This window comes from Chiloscyllium plagiosum, unplaced genomic scaffold (assembly GCF_037043375.1).
Source record: "Chiloscyllium plagiosum isolate Xiang-an unplaced genomic scaffold, Cpla_swu_hap1 HiC_scaffold_31, whole genome shotgun sequence".
In the NCBI taxonomy this organism is placed as follows: Eukaryota; Metazoa; Chordata; class Chondrichthyes; order Orectolobiformes; family Hemiscylliidae; genus Chiloscyllium; species Chiloscyllium plagiosum.
Genome location: NW_028270169.1, coordinates 48048850 through 48068505, shown reverse-complemented (window position 1 = coordinate 48068505; position 19656 = coordinate 48048850). Strand labels below are relative to the sequence as shown.

Here is a 19656-nt window from a genome sequence, read left to right as displayed (position 1 = left end):
GAAGTCCTTATAGATCACATGTAAAGCTCTGCACTCATCAATCCTCTTTGTTACTTCTTCAAAAAACACAATCGAGCTTGTGAGACATGTTTGTGAGACAGGACATTGGTTAGGCCACTTTTGGGATACCGTGTGCAATTCTGGTCTCCTTTCTATCGGAAAGATGTTGTGAAACTTGAAAGGGTTCAGAAAAGATTTACAAGGATGTTGCCAGGGTTGGAGGATCTGAGCTATAGTGAGAGGCTGAACAGGCTGGGGCTGTTTTCCCTGGAGCATCGGAGGCTGAGGGGTGACCTTATAGAGGTTTACAAAATTATGAGGGGCATGGATAGGATAAATAGACAAAGTCTTTTCCCTGGGGTCGGGGAGTCCAGAACTAGAGGGTATAGGTTTAGGGTGAGAGGGGAAAGATATAAAAGAGACCTCAGGGGCAACCTTTTCACACAGAAGGTGGTACGTGTATGGAATGAGCTGCCAGAGGATGTGGTGGAGGCTGGTACAATTGCAACATTTAAGAGGCATTTGGATGGGTATATGAATAGGAAGGGTTTGGAGGGATATGGGCCTGTGTGCTGGCAGGTGGGACTAGATTGGGTTGGGATATCTGGGACAGCATGGACGGGTTGGACCGAAGGGTCTGTTTCCATGCTGTACATCTCTATGACTCTCTGACTATTATTGTTCTAATGCAGTTAAAATAGAGTTGGATCATAACGTGGGACAGGTGCTGTTCATAGAGTGTCCTAGTGGGGCGCTGTTCCCGAAAATCCTGGAAGCGGGTGTTTGTCCCTCGGAGGAGGGGGTGTCGCTGTTCTCGGAGGGTCCGGGCTGGGGCGCTGTTCTCGGAGGGTCCGGGCTGGGGCGCTGTTCTCGGAGGGTCCGGGCTGGGGCGCTGTTCTCGGAGGAGGGGGTGTCGCTGTTCTCGGAGGGTCCGGGCTGGGGCGCTGTTCTCGGAGGGTCCGGGCTGGGGCGCTGTTCTCGGAGGGTCCGGGCTGGGGCGCTGTTCTCGGAGGGTCCGGGCTGGGGCGCTGTTCTCGGAGGGTCCGGGCTGGGGCGCTGTTCTCGGAGGGTCCGGGCTGGGGCGCTGTTCTCGGAGGGTCCGGGCTGGGGCGCTATTCTCGGCGGATCCGGGCTGGGGCGCTGTTCTCGGAGGGTCCGGGCGGTGGCGCTGTTCTCAGAGGGTCCAGGTGGCGGCGCTATTTGGGGAGGGCCCGGGCTGGGGCGCTATTCTCGGCGGATCCGGACTGGGGCATCGTTCTCGGAGTGTCCAGCCGGGGGCGTTGTTCTCGGCGGATCCGTTTGGTGCGCGGTTCTCGGAGGGTCCGGGCTGGGGCGCTGTTCTCGGAGGGTCCGGGCTGGGGCGCTGTTCTCGGAGGGTCCGGGCTGGGGCGCTGTTCTCGGAGGGTCCGGGCGGTGGCGCTGTTCTCAGAGGGTCCAGGTGGCGGCGCTATTTGGGGAGGGCCCGGGCTGGGGCGCTATTCTCGGCGGATCCGGACTGGGGCATCGTTATCGGAGTGTCCAGCCGGGGGCGTTGTTCTCGGCGGATCCGTTTGGTGCCCGGTTCTCGGAGGGTCCGGGCTGGGGCGCTGTTCTCGGAGGGTCCGGGCTGGGGCGCAGTTCTCGGAGGGTCCGGGCTGGGGCGCTGTTCTCGGAGGGTCCGGGGCTGGGGCGCTGTTCTCGAGGGTCCGGGCTGGGGCGCTGTTCTCGGAGGGTCCGGGCTGGGGCGCTGTTCTCGGAGGATCCGGGCTGGGGCGCTGTTCTCGGAGGGTCCGGGCTGGGGCGCTGTTCTCGGAGGGTCCGGGGGTGGGGCGCTGTTCTCGCAGGGTCCAGGCTGGGGCGCTGTTCTCGGAGGGTCGGGGGTGGGGCGCTGTTCTCGGAGGGTCCGGGGCTGGGGCGCTGTTCTCGGAGGGTCCGGGCTGGGGCGCTGTTCTCGGAGGGTCCGGGCTGGGGCGCTGTTCTCGGAGGGTCCGGGGCTGGGGCGCTGTTCTCGGAGGGTCCGGGGCTGGGTCGCTGTTCTCGGAGGGTCCGGGCTGGGGCGCTGTTCTCGGCGGATCCGGTTTGGTGCGCGGTTCTCGGAGGGTCCTGGCTGGGGCGCTGTTCTCGGAGGGTCCGGGCTGGGGCGCTGTTTTCGGAGGGTCCGGGCTGGGGCGCTGTTCTCGGAGGGTCCGGGGCTGGGGCGCTGTTCTCGAGGGTCCGGGCTGGGGCGCTGTTCTCGAGGGTCCGGGTTGGGGCGCTGTTCTCGGAGGGTCCGGGCTGGGGCGCTGTTCTCGGAGGGTCCGGGGCTGGGGCGCTGTTCTCGAGGGTCCGGGCTGGGGCGCTGTTCTCGAGGGTCCGGGTTGGGGCGCTGTTCTCGGAGGGTCCGGGCTGGGGCGCTGTTCTCGGAGGGTCCGGGCTAGGGCGCTGTTCTCGGAGGGTCCGGGCTGGGGCGCTGTTCTCGGAGGGTCCGGGGGTGGGGCGCTGTTCTCGCAGGGTCCAGGCTGGGGCGCTGTTCTCGGAGGGTCCGGGCTGGGGCGCTGTTCTCGGAGGGTCCGGGCTGGGGCGCTGTTCTCGGAGGGTCCGGGCTGGGGCGCTATTCTCGGCGGATCCGGACTGGGGCATCGTTCTCGGAGTGTCCAGCCGGGGGCGTTGTTCTCGGCGGATCCGTTTGGTGCGCGGTTCTCGGAGGGTCCGGGCTGGGGCGCTGTTCTCGGAGGGTCCGGGCTGGGGCGCTGTTCTCGGAGGGTCCGGGCTGGGGCGCTGTTCTCGGAGGGTCCGGGCGGTGGCGCTGTTCTCAGAGGGTCCAGGTGGCGGCGCTATTTGGGGAGGGCCCGGGCTGGGGCGCTATTCTCGGCGGATCCGGACTGGGGCATCGTTCTCGGAGTGTCCAGCCGGGGGCGTTGTTCTCGGCGGATCCGTTTGGTGCCCGGTTCTCGGAGGGTCCGGGCTGGGGCGCTGTTCTCGGAGGATCCGGGCTGGGGCGCTGTTCTCGGAGGGTCCGGGCTGGGGCGCAGTTCTCGGAGGGTCCGGGCTGGGGCGCTGTTCTCGGAGGGTCCGGGGCTGGGGCGCTGTTCTCGAGGGTCCGGGCTGGGGCGCTGTTCTCGGAGGGTCCGGGCTGGGGCGCTGTTCTCGGAGGATCCGGGCTGGGGCGCTGTTCTCGGAGGGTCCGGGCTGGGGCGCTGTTCTCGGAGGGTCCGGGGGTGGGGCGCTGTTCTCGCAGGGTCCAGGCTGGGGCGCTGTTCTCGGAGGGTCCGGGCTGGGGCGCTGTTCTCGGAGGGTCCGGGCTGGGGCGCTGTTCTCGGAGGGTCCGGGCTGGGGCGCTGTTCTCGGAGGGTCCGGGCTGGGGCGCTGTTCTCGGAGGGTCCGGGGCTGGGGCGCTGTTCTCGGAGGGTCCGGGGCTGGGTCGCTGTTCTCGGAGGGTCCGGGCTGGGGCGCTGTTCTCGGCGGATCCGGTTTGGTGCGCGGTTCTCGGAGGGTCCTGGCTGGGGCGCTGTTCTCGGAGGGTCCGGGCTGGGGCGCTGTTTTCGGAGGGTCCGGGCTGGGGCGCTGTTCTCGGAGGGTCCGGGGCTGGGGCGCTGTTCTCGAGGGTCCGGGCTGGGGCGCTGTTCTCGAGGGTCCGGGTTGGGGCGCTGTTCTCGGAGGGTCCGGGCTGGGGCGCTGTTCTCGGAGGGTCCGGGCTGGGGCGCTGTTCTCGGAGGGTCCGGGCTGGGGCGCTGTTCTCGGAGGGTCCGGGGGTGGGGCGCTGTTCTCGCAGGGTCCAGGCTGGGGCGCTGTTCTCGGAGGGTCCGGGCTGGGGCGCTGTTCTCGGAGGGTCCGGGCTGGGGCGCTGTTCTCGGAGGGTCCGGGCTGGGGCGCTGTTCTCGGAGGGTCCGGGCTGGGGCGCTGTTCTCGGAGGGTCCGGGCTGGGGCGCTGTTCTCGGAGGGTCCGGGCTGGGGCGCTGTTCTCGGAGGGTCTGGGCTGGGGCGCAGTTCTCGGAGCGTCCGGGCTGGGGCGCTGTTCTCGGAGGGTCCGGGCTGGGGCGCTGTTCTCGGAGGTTCCGGGGCTGGGGCGCTGTTCTCGAGGGTCCGGGCTGGGGCGCTGTTCTCGACGGTCCGGGTTGGGGCGCTGTTCTCGGAGGGTCCGGGCTGGGGCGCTATTCTCGGAGGATCCGGGCTGGGGCGCTGTTCTCGGAGGGTCCGGGCTGGGGCGCTGTTCTCGGAGGGTCCGGGGGTGGGGCGCTGTTCTCGCAGGGTCCAGGCTGGGGCGCTGTTCTCGGAGGGTCCGGGCTGGGGCGCTGTTCTCGGAGGGTCCGGGGGTGGGGCGCTGTTCTCGGAGGGTCCGGGCTGGGGCGCTGTTCTCGGAGAGTCCAGGCTGGGGCGCTGTTCTCGGAGGATCCGGGGGTGGGGCGCTGTTCTCGGAGAGTCCGGGCTGGGGCGCTGTTCTCGGAGGGTCCGGGAGTGGGGCGCTGTTCTCGGAGGGACCGGGCTGGGGCGCTGTTCTCGGAGGGTCCGGGGGTGGGGCGCTGTTCTCGGAGAGTCCGGGCTGGGGCGCTGTTCTCGGAGGGTCCGGGAGTGGGGCGCTGTTCTCGGAGGGACCGGGCTGGGGCGCTGTTCTCGGAGGGTCCGGGGGTGGGGCGCTGTTCTCGGAGAGTCCAGGCTGGGGCGCTGTTCTCGGAGGGTCCGGGGGTGGGGCGCTGTTCTCGGAGAGTCCAGGCTGGGGCGCTGTTCTCGGAGGGTCCGAGGGTGGCGGTATCTCCGGCGTTGCGATGATTATGAAGTTGGTCTTGGAGCTCGTGGTGTCTGTTTGTTTCCTTCCGAGATGAATGCGCCGCCGGCTTTCGAGAGTTTTCTGCTTTTCGAGGGAGAGAAGAAGTGAGTGAAAGAGAGGAGTGTGATGATGGTGAAGAGGGAGGGGGGTGGATGGCAGCTCGGTGCCCGGTCCGTCAGTGTCAGTGTCCCCCAGGCCCCGGCCATTTCACACTTTACCCCCAGCTCTGCTGCAGCACCCGCCCTCTCTCTCATTATCGGGTATTATTATGTTATTCTCCTCGTTATCAGACTGCTCTGGCATTGATATTCTCTTCCACATCGCCGCCATTTCCTCTAATAGAGTCATAGAGACGTACAACATGGAAACAGACCCTTCGGTCCAACCCGTCCATGCTGTCCCCGATATCCCAACCCAATCTGGTCCCACCTGCCAGCACCCGGCCCATATCCCTCCAAACCCTTCCTATTCATATACCCATCCAAATGCCTCTTAAATGTTGCAATTGTACCAGCCTCCACCACATCCTCTGGCAGCTCATTCCATACACGTACTACCCTCTGTGTGAAAATGTTGCCCCTTATGTCTCTTTTATATCTTTCCCCTCTCACCCTAAACCTATACCCTCCAGTTCTTGTCTCCCCAACCCCAGGAAAAAGACTTTATCTATTTATCCTATGCATGCCCCTCATAATTTTGTAAACTTCTATAAGGTCACCCCTCACCCTCCGACTCTCCAGGGAAAACAGCCCCAGTCTGTTCAGCCTCTCCCTGTAGCTCAGATCCTCCAACCCTGGCAACATCCTTGTAAATCTTTCCTGAACCCTTTCAAGTTTCACAATCTGCTTCCAATAGCAGGGAGACCAGAATTTCATACCCTATCGAAAAGTGGCTTAACCAATGTCCTGTACAGGTTTATCATGACCTCCCAACTCCTATACTTAATGCATTGACCAATAAATATGTCAGATACTGAAGCCATTTTCATCTCCTGATCCAAACTCTATTCCAGGTTATTGACTCTGTCCCTTTCCTTGGCAACAATTTTAAGGTTAAGCCTGACTGGACCCTTGCTGTCTATTTTATCCATGGTGAGCTTCTCACCTCATCCACAAAAACCACTAACATTTCTTATTTTCATCTTAGTGGCATCACTTGGCTTTGCTCCTCTCTCAGCTCATTTGCTGAAATCCATATTTATAGCTTTTTAAAGCTGGACTGTTCCAGTAGTCTCCCAAGTTATTCATCTCATTTGACAAAACCATTTCTTTTCAGGTGTTGAGGAATGCTAGCACAAAAAGAACTCAGGAGTACAGACACTCCTTTAGTTTCTTTCTCCCCTTTCCCTTGCACTCCATACCTTCCTGTAATCCCACTCCTCACCATATATTCACTGTACTCTCTGACCTTTCCCTTACTAATGCAGAATCATCTGTACTCAGCAGGGCTAAGGGCAAAAGAGTAGCCAGGGAGAGAATAGGGTCCCTTAAGTATTGAGGTCAACAATGTGTGGGATCACAGAAGATAGGTGAGATACTAAATCAATATTTTGGCAGTATGGAAGCTAGGGAATTTGGAGAAATAGTGAAAACAGTTTACATTACAAAAGAGGAGGTGCTGGAGGTCTTAAAATGTATAAAGGTAGATAAATCCCCGGGACCTCATTAAGTGTATCCCAGGACATTGTGGTAAGCTGGGAAGAAATTTCAGGATCCCTAGCAGAGACATTTCTATCATCAACAGCCTGCATGGGGTGCTGGACACATGGAGGGTGGCTAATGTTGTGCCATTATTTAAGAAAGGCAGCAAGTAAAAGCCAGGAAACTACAGACCTCTGATGTCAGTGGTAGATAAGTATAGGAGGGGATTCTAAGAGACTGAATTTATATGCATTTGGAGAGGCAAGGACTGAAAAAAGATAATCAGCATGGCTTTGTGCAAGTTTCACAAACCTGATTTTATTTTTAAGGATGTGACCAAGAGGATAGACTAGGGCAGAGCAGTAGACATTGTCTACGTGGAATTTAGCAAGGCCTTTGATAAAGTTCCACATGGAAGACTGGTGAGAAAAGTTAGATCACATGGGATCCAAGGTGACCTAATCAGTTATAAACAAAATTGGCTTGGTGAAAGGAGACAGAGGTGGAGGTAGAAGGTTGTTTTTTAGACTGGAGGCTTGTGACCAGCAGTGTTCTGCAAGGATCGGTGCTAGATCCACTGTTTATTACAATTTATATAAATGATTTGGCTTCGAATATAGGAAGCATGGTTTGTAAGTTTGTAGATGACACAAAAATTGGTGGTGTGGTGGACAGTGAAGATTATTATCTAAAAGTACAACAGAATCTTGATCAGCTGGGTGAATGTTCGAAGAGTGGCAGTTGGAGTTTAATTTGGATAAATGCAAGCTGATGCATTTTGCTAAAACAAACCAAGGCAGGTCTTACTCAGTCCATAGTAGGGTCCTGGGGAATATTGTTCAACAGAGAGACTAAAGGGTTCAGGTCCATGGTTCCTTGAAAGTGGCGTTCACGGATAGAGTGGCGAAGAAGGTCATAGAGTTATAGAGATGTACAGCATGGAAACACACCCATCTCGTCCATGCCGACCAGATATCCCAACCCAATCTAATTCCACCTGCCAGCACCCGGTTCATATCCCTCCAAACCCTTCCTATTCTTATACCCATCCAGATGCCTTTTAAATGTTGCAATTGTACCAGCCTCCACCACTTCCTCTGGCAGCTCATTCCATACACGTACCACCCTCTGCGTGAAAATGTTGCCCCTTAGGTGTCTTTTCTATCTTTCCCCTCTCACCCTAAACCTATGCCCTCTAGTTCTGGACTCCCCCACCCCACGAAGAAACTTTGCCTATTTATCCTATCCATGCCACTCATGATTTTATAGACTTCTATAAGGTCATCCTCAGCCTCTGACACTCCAGGGAAAACAGCCCTAGCCTATTCAACCTCTCCCTGTAGCTCAAATCCTCCAACTCTGGCAACATCCTTGTAAATCTTTTCTGAACCCTTTCAAGTTCCACAACATCTTTCTGATAGGAAGGAGACCAGAATTGCACACACTATTCCAAAAGTGGCCTAACCAATGTCCTGTACAGCCGCAACATGACCTCCCAACTCCTGTACTCAATACTCTGACCAATAAAGGAAAGCGTACCAAATGGCTTCTTCACTATCCTATCTATCTGCGACTTCACCTTCAAGGAGCTATGAACCCGCACTCCAAGGTGTCTCTGTTCACCAACACTGCCTAGAACCTTACCATTAAGTGTATAAGTCCTGCTAAGATTTGCTTTCCCAAAATGCAGGACCTCGCATTTATCTAAATTAAACTCCATCTGCCACTTTTCAGCCTATTGGTCCATCTGATCAAGATACTGTTGAAATCTGAGGTAATCTTCTTTGTTGTCCACTACACCTCAAATTTTGGTGTCATCTGCAAACTTACTAATTATACCTCTTATGTTCACATCCAAATCATTTATATAGATGACAAAAAGTAGTGGGCCCAGCACCGATCCTTGTGGCACTCCAATGGTCACAGGCCCCAGTCTGAAAAACAACCCTCCACCACCACCCTCTGTCTTCTACCTTTGAGCCAGTTCTGTATCCAAATGGCTAATTCTCTCTGTATTCCATGAGATCTAACCTTGCTAATCAGTCTCCCATGGGGAACCTTGTCAAACGCCTTACTGAAGTCCATATAGATCACTTGCACCACTCTGCCCTCATCAATCCTCTCTGTTACTTCCTCAAAAAACTTAATCAAGTTTATGAGACATGATTTCCCACGCACAAAGCCATGTTGACTATCCCGAATCAGTCCTTGCCTTTCCAAATACATGTACATCCCGTCCCTCAGGATTCCTTCCAACAACGTGCCCAGCACTGATGTCAGGCTCACTGGTCTGTAGTTACCTGGTTGACCTTACCACCCTTCTTAAACAGTGGCACCACATTAGCCAACCTCCAGTCTTCCGACACCTCACCTGTGACCATCGATGATACAAATATCTCAGCAAAAGGCCCAGCAATCACTTCCCCAGCTTCCCACAGAATTCTAGGATACACTTGATCAGGTGTTTGACACGACTGTCTTCATTAGGCAGAGCATTGAGTATAGGAGTTGAGCTGTCACTTTGCGGCTGTACAAGACATTGGTGAGGCCACGTTTGGATTGTGATGTACAGTTCTGGTCACCCTGCTGTTAGGAAGGATGTTATTAAATTGGAAAGAGTACAGAAAAGATTTTCAAGGATGTTACTGGGCTGGAGGGTTTGAGTTATAAGAGGAGGCTGGGAGCTCGTTCCTTGAAATGTAGGAGATTGAGGGGTGACTTTATAGAGGTTTATAAAATCATGAGAAGCATAGATATGCTGAATAGCAAAGGACTTTTCCCAAGGGTACGGGAGTTCAAAACAAGAGGGCATAGGTTTAAGGTGAGAGGGGAAAGATTTGAAAGGGACCTGAAGGACAGCTTTATCACACGGGGTTGTATGTATGTGGAATAAACTGCCAGACTAAGTGGTAGAGGCATGTGCATTTAAAAGACATCAGGACAGATACATGGATAGGAAAGATTTAGAGGGGATGTGGGCCAAATGCAGACAATTAGTTTAGTTTGGGAAACCTGGTTGGCATGGACAAGATGGACTGAAGGGTCTGTTTCTGTGCTGTATGACAATGATTTGGTTTTATCCCTTTATTCCCATACCTCACATTAATTTCAGATGTGATATGATGCTGAACCCTTCTTTGGTCATCTTCACCTCCATACCAGTTTCTTTGGATGGAAATCTCCTATCCGCCACACAGGCCCTTTCACCCATCTCCAATACTCCCTGTCATCAGGACCAGATCTCTGTGACTTTTTACCTACACTTGATCTCTTTCCCGAGAACTGCAGCCTTTATTTCTCTGCTTCTTTCACCCACTGTAAACCGTTTCCCTCTGATATTGCTGCACTGTGTTCTCCCAGATCGAACCCTGATTTGGTTATCAAACTTGCCAAATCTGCAGCATTTTGTCTTTAACTCCTAAGTTCCATATTCTGTAAAAATTAACACATCCAAATTCTTACTGCTGCCAGTATCTTGCACCAATTTGTGTTCCAAATCTTTGACGTCCTGCCCCATCCTATTTTTATAATCTCCTCCAGCCCCGCAGACCTTTGGGATCCCTTCATTCAGGTCATTGATATATATTGTAAAATAATGATGGCCCCAGCACTGAGCCCTGTGACACTCTGAGTTGTATGTTACTGTCCTGAAAATGCTCCCCTTATCCCAACTCTGTTCTCTATTACTTAGTCAATCTCTATCCATAAGAATATACTACCCACAATATCATGGGCTGTTAATTTAAGTGGCCTCGTGATAACCTTGGCAAACACCTTTTGGAAATGCAAATACACAGTAATACATTTACTTGGTCCCCTTTATTGTGTTTATTACCACCACAAAGAATTGTAATCAATTTTTCAGGCACAATTTCCCCTTCCTGAAGTCATGTTGATTCTGCTTTTCTGTGTTTATATAGTTATTGTCTTTATTTTCCCTCATGATTTCTTAGCTCCACGCAAGTGGATTGTGCAATTTGCAAGATTTTTTTCACTAATGCATATTCCATCTGTCCTACCCATACCTTCAGAAAGTTAGATATCCCCAAATATTTAATTGCAGCTTTGATCTTGTAACCATGACTCTGTAATACCCATAAGACCATACCCACTGTTTGTGATGTTAATTCATTTGTGTTCCAAACACTGCATGCATTTAAAAGCTTTATTTTGTGCCATTTCTCCTCCTTTTGACCCCATTTGCTTTTTTTTTGAAAATGTTTGTACACTCTGTTCCTTCCTGTCCCACTCTGGATATCATCACTAAACAGCCATCCTGCAATGCATTGAAGGTACCAGAGTCACAGAATAAACCCTGGGTCTTCAGCCTTCAGATCCTAGTAGCATCGATACAGACTGAACTGGCTGAGTCATAAAGGAAAAACCTGACAGAATGGGTTTGTGGCAGGAGGTGAGAGAGTCAACAAAAAATGAAAACTACCTGATCGGAAGGCCATCTTGCTGTCGTAGGTGAATCTATCCATTAAATTATTGGGAGAAGTGGCCATTGTGGATACACACCACCGTGTTCTGTTGCATTACCACCATGCAAAATGGGAGCAGCTAAAAACTGGACACCCGTGAGGTCATGTGGCCCATCAGCAGTAGAATTGTATTTAACCACAGCCTTTGACTTCATGGCTCAGGATATCCCTAACTCTCCACCATTAAAACCAAGCCAGAGGATCGACTCTGGTTCATATTGGCATGGCATTATTTAGACACAGGAGACCATTCAAACCATTGGGTCCATGAAGAGTAGAGATTACCAGGAGCAGTGGAGCTACAAGACTGTTCCTCTGTTTAACATGCACACATTCTGCTATATACACAGCCAAGGAAATACACAACCATTAGATTAACCCAAAGCTTTGCAGTCCTGTCAATCCAGTCATGAATGGTGTTGGATGCTTGAATGAGTAACTGAAGCAGAGGGCTCCACAACTTTACCATCCTCAACGATGGGGAAACCAAGCACATCGGTGCAGCCTGTGGATGGTCAATCCAATATAGATATCTGAGGAAAGTATTTCATTTCAAATGAGCTTCTGCCCAAAACAATAACAAATAGTTTGTGTCCAAGTCATTTTATTTGATCATCCACTCAGAATTCTGACCCATGTTACTAGTAATGGCTCCATTTCAGAGTTTCCCGGACTGGTGGTCCCTTTTCGAATGTTAGCCAGGTAATTTATTACTTGGGAAGGGTTCCCTTTGATAGCATATTCCATATTAGAAATTTATACCATCTTGAATTCTGTCTTGTGAATGTTGACCCAGTAGATATTGTAGTGTTTTGCTTGTGACTGATGAAGTGGTTTTGTATTATCATCATTCTTTTTCCCTCTCTCCAGGATAACAATAATAAAAGACACAAAAGTACCAAATGCCTGCTTGTTCACCATTAACAAGGAGGACCACACCCTGGGTAACACAATCAGATCGTAAGTACACTGCTTCAGCACGGAAGGCTGTTTTATTGTAGCTAAGGTATAATGACAATAGCTTCCTAATAGTGCACTGATGTTTTAATCTTTCCTATCCTCGCCTTGGTTTTACTTCCACATACAAATTGTCCTGAACTGTTTGACTTTGAGTACTGTTGTACAATGACCAATCATCCAGAGACTATCTATGCCCACTTTTCTCAAAAACTTCCTTGCCCAATTATTACAATTTACAGTGAGAAGTTTCATTTCTGTTGATAAGATGAACAGCCTCATTTAACATGAAAGGTTAACTGAGGCTCTGGACACTGATGGTGCATTAATGCATTAACTGGGCCAGATACCACAAAATATGGACTCATCCTCGCCACTATTCCCACAGCCAGTCTACCAATCAGAATGAGACCCCAATTGGATCTCTCACCAATAAATCCTACTTATCTAATTCATGGAGAGTCCCCAATCCATTACATTCCCTGTTGGAAGTCTGTCTCAGCTAAGGAAAGATCTTGGTCATGTCAACTATGAACAAAGTGGTTAAGAGTGTACTATGTATTGTAAGATGTAATATGTCATAACCTGAGCAAGCAGGTAAGCAATAAAACATGACAAAAACGTGTCTTCAAAATTTAAAATATCCACTGTACAGAACAAGATTCTGTGAGATGAGCAATTTATTCACTAATATTTACGGTTTTATATATAAAATATATATACATATATATACACACACACACACAAACCAGCTATTTAATGTTCTGATCCATTGATGATATTTAGTTGTAATCTATATCAAATCTCAATGACCTGACTATACTTCACCAAAGAATTATAATGCTTTTCATCCAAGGATTAAAATCTATTGCTGTTAGCTGGTAGTTCTGGGCCATTATTGAGGTTTGAAGACTGTGCTGTCTCTTTCGTTTGCGTCCTCAATTAAAATTAAGGTTTTGAGGGAAAACCTTATTATTGCAAGAATACATGTTTTAGATTAGATTAGATTACTTACAGTGTGAAAACAGGCTGTTTCGGCCCAACAAGTCCACACCGACCTGCTGAAGCACAAATCACCCAGACCCATTCCCTTACATTTACCCTTTCACCTAACACTACGGGCAATTTAGCCTCGCCAATTCACCTAACCTGCACATTTTTGGATTGTTATGACACCTCTTTTGTTTTCTAGGCAGCTGCTGAAAGATCCTCAGGTGTTATTTGCAGGTTACAAGGTCCCCCATCCTCTAGAACACAAAATTGTTATTCGTGTGCAGACCACTCCTGACTACAGTCCACAAGAAGCCTTTACAAACGCCATCACCGATCTGATCAGTGAACTGTCACTATTGGAGGAACGGTTCAGAGTAAGTTGCTGTTTAGATTTCGATACACTGGTGCTGACAAAATCAATGAATCTAACTAGAAATGAAAACACATTGTTTTAGACATGGTTCAGTGAACTGGTAATCTTTGTGTGCAGCTGAGACAATGTAGTGCTTCATTGTCTTGTCATGCCTGTATGAACAAGTTCTAGATATCATAGGAATACATAAAAAGTGTTGAATTTTCACACTGCCATAGTGGAACAGTTTGACAACAGTGGACTGGTTGGTGTAAGAATGTGCCATTTTGAATTTAGGGGTAAAATGGGAGTTTTTTGTTTAAACATCTCATACACCTGACCTGGAATGCCATCACTGCTGTTTAAATCTTGTCATCTCCGACCTCATGGTCTTGATTGTTAATGATGTTATTTCTTAACTCATATTTTTTGTATTGTTTGAATTCTGAAGTCACCAGTCTGAAATGTTAACTCGATGTTTCTCTCTCCAGAAGTCCGCTAGACCTGCTGAGTATTTTGAGGAATTTTTGTTTTGAATTACTTGTAACCCTCACTGTGTGTATCTTCCTACCCCCCCTCACCCTGTGCCACTCTGCACGTGCCATGGAAGTAATTTGCAATTCATTATCAAGTATATTTTCTTCAGTCCCATGATTCTGAACTGCCATTCCTATGGATCATGGTTGATGTTAACTTCGACTCCATTCACTCTTATAGCTGTTGATGCCCTTAACTAACAAAAAGCAATTATTCTCAGTATTAACTTTTTGATTGGCCTAATATCTAATCACGTTGTTGGGACAGTGGAAACTTTCTATATTTCTATCACTCTTTCTGTGATTTTGTTACCAGAGGCCGTTCTTTTTGCATTCCTCTTTCATTTTAAAACCCTTAGTTAAATCTCCCTGTTATTTTTATTTAAACAAAATACATAGCAATTTTATGCAACCCGGCTCTATCAAATAAGCCTTTCTTATTCTGGTGACTCTCTCATTGCTAATTGAATGTAGTAGATAAAAGTAATGCCGGGCTTCAGATAGGCTCCATGTTTTGCGTTTCCCCAGCCCCCACTGGCTCATCTTCACCATGGACATCCAGTCCCTGTACACATCCATCCACCATGACTAAGGCCTCCAACCCCTCTGTTTCTTCCTCTCCCGCCACCCTCCATTGACACACACATTCGATTGGCTAAACTGGTTCTCGCCCTCACAACTTCTCCTTTGAATCCTTCCACTTCCTTCATGGGGCCCAGCTATGCCTGCCTCTTTGTCAGAGATGTGGAATAGTCCATTTTTGTAGTTACATCAGTACCATTCCCCACCTTTTCTTCACTACATTGTGCTCTCATAAGGAAGTTGAATAGTTAAACAACTTCATGAACACCTTCCACCCTGACCTCAAGATCACCTGGACCATCCCTGACTCCTCCCTCCCCTTCCTGGACTTCTCAGCCTCTGTTTCCAGCGACTACTCAACACAGACATCTACTTCAAATCCACCGACTCTCACAGCTACCTGGACAACACCGCCTCCCATCCAGCCTCCTGTTAAAAAAAGCTATCCCTTACTCCCAATTCCTCAGCCATCACCGTATCTGCTCCCAGGAGGATCAGTTCCACTCCAGAACATCCTAGATGGCTGATACTTCAAGGACTGCCATTCCCCTCCCACATGGTTAACAATACCCTCCACTTCCAGCACCTCCACCCTTGAACACTACCCCTCCAATTGCAACAAGGATAGAACCCCCCCCGATCCTCACCTCACACCCCACCAATCACCGATTCATCACCCTCCACCATTTCTGCCACCTACAGTCAGACACCATCACCAGAGATCTATTTCCCTCCCCACCCCTATCAGCATTCTGCAGAGACCATTTGCTCCACGACTCCTTCAATAGGTCCATGCCCCCACCCCCATCAACTCACCCTTCACTCCTGGCACCTTCCCTTCCCACCACAAAAGGTATAAAACCTGCACCTATACCTTCTCCCTCACCTCCATCTAAGGCCCCGAAGGATCCTTCTATATGCAGCAGATTTTCCTGCACATTCAACACCTCATGGGCAGCACGGTGGCAGTGGTTAGCACTGCTGCCTCACAGCGCCAGAGACCTGGGTTCAATTCCCGCCTCAGGCGACTGACCGTGTGGAGTTTGCACATTCTCCCTGTGTCTGCGTGGGTTTCCTCCCACAGTCCAAAAAATGTGCAGGTTAGGTGAATTGGCCAGGCTAAATTGCCCGTAGTGTTAGGTGAAGGGGTAAATGTAGGGGAATGGGTCTGGGTGGGTGCGCTTCGGACTTGTTGGGCCGAAGAGCTTGTTTCCACACTAAGTAATCTAATTTAATCTAATCATCACTGTGTCTGTTGCTCTCGATATAGTCTTCTTGAAATTGGGGAAACAGGACACCACTCATTTCAGAGAATGTCTCTGGGACACGCCTAGCAAACAACCCCACTGCCCCGTGGCCAACCACTTCAACGCCCCCTCCGCCAAGGACATGCAAGTCTTGGGCTTCCTCCACTGCCAACTGTCCGACCTGTCAGTCTTCCTTCCCACCAATCCGCTTCGAGCTCTCACCATTAACCCTCACCTGCATCTACCTATTGCCTTCCAAGCTACCTTCCTCTCCTATTTATCTCCCAGTAGCCCCCATTCCTGATGAAGGGCTTATGCCCGAAACGTCAACTCTCCTGCTCCTCGCATGCTGCCTGACCAGCTGTGCTTTTCCAGCCCCGCACTTTCCAATTCAGATAGGTACTGACTATGACTCGACAACTAAAGTGTTAACCGAACCTCCATCACTCTCTATTCCAGTCTTATGAGATCAAAGCCACAATTTCACTATTCTTTTTGTACCACAATCTTTTTTGTGGCTTATTTACGTGGCCAACCAAATTCCATTGCTTCTCATTGGTGCACTTCCTTCAACCATTTTGAAATTACTGCATTTTACTTCAAGTATTTGCATATAGTTAAAAGCAACAGATATAGTTACAGATCACTTGGTAATGCATCTTCTCAACCTTGTATCCATGACTTATACTCCCAAAGAACATGACCACTGGTTTATTTTCTCTCCCATAAGATCATAAGTTATAAAGTAGATTTTCAATAAGATTATAGCTTGTCTATGTCCTTAGTTTCACTTTCCTGTCTGCCCCATTACTCACAAATCATTTGTACATCAAAAATCTAACTCACCCTTGATTATATTCACTTATTGCACTCTCTGGTAGAATGCTGAACTCTCATGACCCTATGAGGTAGAAGTTTTCATTAAGATGGAGAGTGAGATAGTTGATTGGAGACTAGGGTGCTGAATCTTAAAGGAAATTATGAAGATGTGAGGCGTGAGATGGCCTTGATAGATTGGGAAGAGTTACTTAAAGGGATAACAGTGGATAGGTAATGACAAATATTCAAGGAACACCTGGGGGAATGCAACAACTGTTTATTCCTGTTCAGTACAAAAGCAAAGTGGGTAAGAGGGCCTAAACACAGATTACAAAGGAAATTAGAGTCAGTATCCAATCCAAGGAAGAAGCGTACAGATTGGCCAAAAAAAATAGGTCTGAGGATTAGGAGCAGTTTAAAATTCAGCAACAAAGGACCATGGGATTGATTGAGGAGAAAATACAGTAATCCGATACCAGAAATGTTGGAGAATCCAAGATTTAGTGAGAGGGAAGAACTGAGGGAGATCAAATTGATAGAAAAATGGTCTGGGAAAATTGAGGGGATTGAAGGCGGATAACCTGTATCCCAGAGTACTTAAGGAAGTGGCTTCAGAAGTAGTGGATGCATTGGCAGTTATCTTCCAGGATTCTATAGATTCTGGAAGAGTCTCTGCAGATTGGAGGATAGCTAATGTTACTCCAATATTCAAAAAGGGAAGCAGTGAGAAACCCAGAAAATTATAGCCAAGTAAGCCTAACATCAGTAGTGGGGAAAATTCTCAAATTCCTTATCAAGCACTTTATAGCAGTGCATTTAGAAGCAGCGGCAGAATCAGACAGAGTCAACATGGATTTATAAAGATGAAATCCTGCTTGACCAATCTGTTGGAATTGTATGAAGATGTAGTACACAAGGGGAAGCCAGTTGATGTGGTATATTTGGACTATCGGAAAGCTTTTGACAAAGTCCCACATAAGAGAATACTGTGCATGATTAAAGCACTTAGGATTGGGGGAAGTGTATTGAGATAGATAGAAAACTGATTGGCAGAGGGGCAATAGTAGAAATGATTGAGTCGTTTTCAAATTGGCAGGCAGTAACTAATTGGGTACCACAGGGATCAGTGCTAGGACCCCAGCTATTCACAATATTATTAATAATTTGAATGAGGGAACAATATGTAACATCTCAAAGTTTGCAGATGATAGTAGGTTGGGTAGGAGGTTGAGCTGTGACAAGGATGCAGAGATCCTGCAGCATGATCTGGACAGGTTGGGTGAGTGGGCAAGTCAGTGGCAGATACGGTATAATTTGGATAAGTATGAAGTTATTCACTTTGGAAGCAAAAACAAGAAGTCAGGTTACTACCGGATTGGCTGTACCTTGGGAGAGGGGAGTGTGCAGTGGGACCTGGGTGTCCTTGTGCACCAGTTGCTGAAGGTAAGCATGCAGCTGCACTAGTCAGTAAAGAAGGCAAGTGCTACACTGGCCTTCATTGTGAGAGGTTGAGTGCAGGAGTGAGGATGTGTTGTTGCAGTTATATAGGGCTTTGGTAAGGCTGCACCTAAAGTATTGTGTGTACAGTTTTGATCTCCTTTCCTAAGGAAGGATATTCTGCTGACTGGAATGGAGCAAATTTATCCTCACTGTTTAAGAAGGGAGGAGTGGGTAACTACAGACTGGTGCTGGCTCAAAAGGCAGAATGGCCTACTCCTGCACCTATTATCTATTGTTATCTTGGCATAAATAGTAAGAAAAATGTTAGCATCTATTATCAAGGATATGATAATTGAAAGTAGAAAATAATAGTTGAATTGGGTCAAATCAACATGAATTTATAAAGGAAATAGTGTTTGAGAAATGAGTTTTTTGAGGGTGTTATTTGTAATGCAGAGAAGGGAGAAATGTGATGCATTTGGATATTAAGAAAGCTTTCCGATAGCTCCATGCTGGATACTAATAATTAAAACTGGAGTATATGGGATTTGGGGCAATATATCAGCATGGATTAAGAACGGATTGACAAAACAGAGAATAAGAATTAAATGGATCGTTCTCATGATGGGAGATTATTGAGCAGGTTCAAGTATTAAATTGATAGACTTCTTGAGGTGGAATGACATGAAGCAACATGTAGATAGTGCTGGAAAGCAGTAATTGGTGAGGTAGGCTCAATGGGATGGCCTTTAAGATTCCAGCTTTTTTTTTACAAGGTTGTGATCTTTGAATAGAGGGGACTGCAGTTGTCCTGCAAAAGTATTGCTATAAGTCCTGAATTAAGAATCCTGGCATAAAGTGTTAGCCAATACATCAATTGTTTAGGAAATACCTGATGTGGCTCACCATCTTCAGAAGAAACTAGAATACTTGTGTCTTTGATCTGGTTCCAACTTAATGTATGAAATTTTGGAAGTGATAATCCTCCACAACTGTTCCTATTGATGAAACTGGATTGAACAGAAAATAATGGAAACTTATATTTCTTTTATTCCAGGTTGCCATCAAAGATAAACAAGAAGGAATTGAATGAGTTGCCATATTTTGAATGTTAACATGCAGGTGGTTTCCTCTTAGGTCAAATAACCTTTGTATGTAATAAAAGCAAAATACTACAGACGCTGGAAATCTGGAATGAACATGGAAAATACTGGAGAAACTCCTTCAGGATCTGAAAGCATCTGGAGAGAGAAGCAAAGTTGACAGTCCAGTATGATTTCTTCAGTATGACTTTGTCAGAAATTCACTTCTGAACTCAACATTAACTCTGCTTTTTCCCTCTCCAACCCTTGTATGTATTTGTTTTTTTTAAAAAAAACATTAAATCATTGTTTTGCTTGTGGTTGGTTGTATAGAAAAAAAGCTCAATTAAGTATCAGAACTTCATTTTCTAGGATGCACCTACATTAATTGAACTGCAGTATGTCAAGAAAGCAAATGTCTAGCCAGCAATGTTGAGATTTTGTAAAATCAAATGTTCTCATGACACTTCCATCCTATCAAGATTCCTCAGGATCTTATACAGTTCAATTAAGTCACCTTATATCCTCTAAATTCTGATGGCTACAAGCTCAGCCTGCCCAACATTTTCTCAGAAGGCAATCACCTATTGCATGTATTCATCATCTATGTAACCTGCTGTAACACTTCCATCAAATTTACATCCTTCTTTAAATAAGATGACCAGCACTGTATGCAGTACTCCAACTGTGGTCTCACCAGTGCCTCACCTGAAAAATAATCTCCCTACTGCTGTGTTCAATTCCACTCTAACATTTCATTAGCTTTTTAATTTGACTTTGTGGCCAATACCACCACTAGGT

General features: G+C 48.5%; 1 protein-coding gene across 1 annotated transcript; it reads left to right on the top strand.

Annotated features, from left to right (window-relative positions):
* Positions 1-4673: 4673 nt before the first annotated feature.
* Positions 4674-19175, top strand: polr2j (RNA polymerase II subunit J). Its single transcript, XM_043686179.2, has 4 exons — positions 4674-4827; positions 11718-11807; positions 12997-13171; positions 18831-19175. The coding sequence occupies exons 1-4, from the start codon at positions 4775-4777 to the stop codon at positions 18864-18866; spliced, it is 354 nt and encodes a 117-aa protein (XP_043542114.1). The 5' UTR covers positions 4674-4774; the 3' UTR covers positions 18867-19175.
* The last annotated feature ends 481 nt before the right edge of the window (positions 19176-19656 follow it).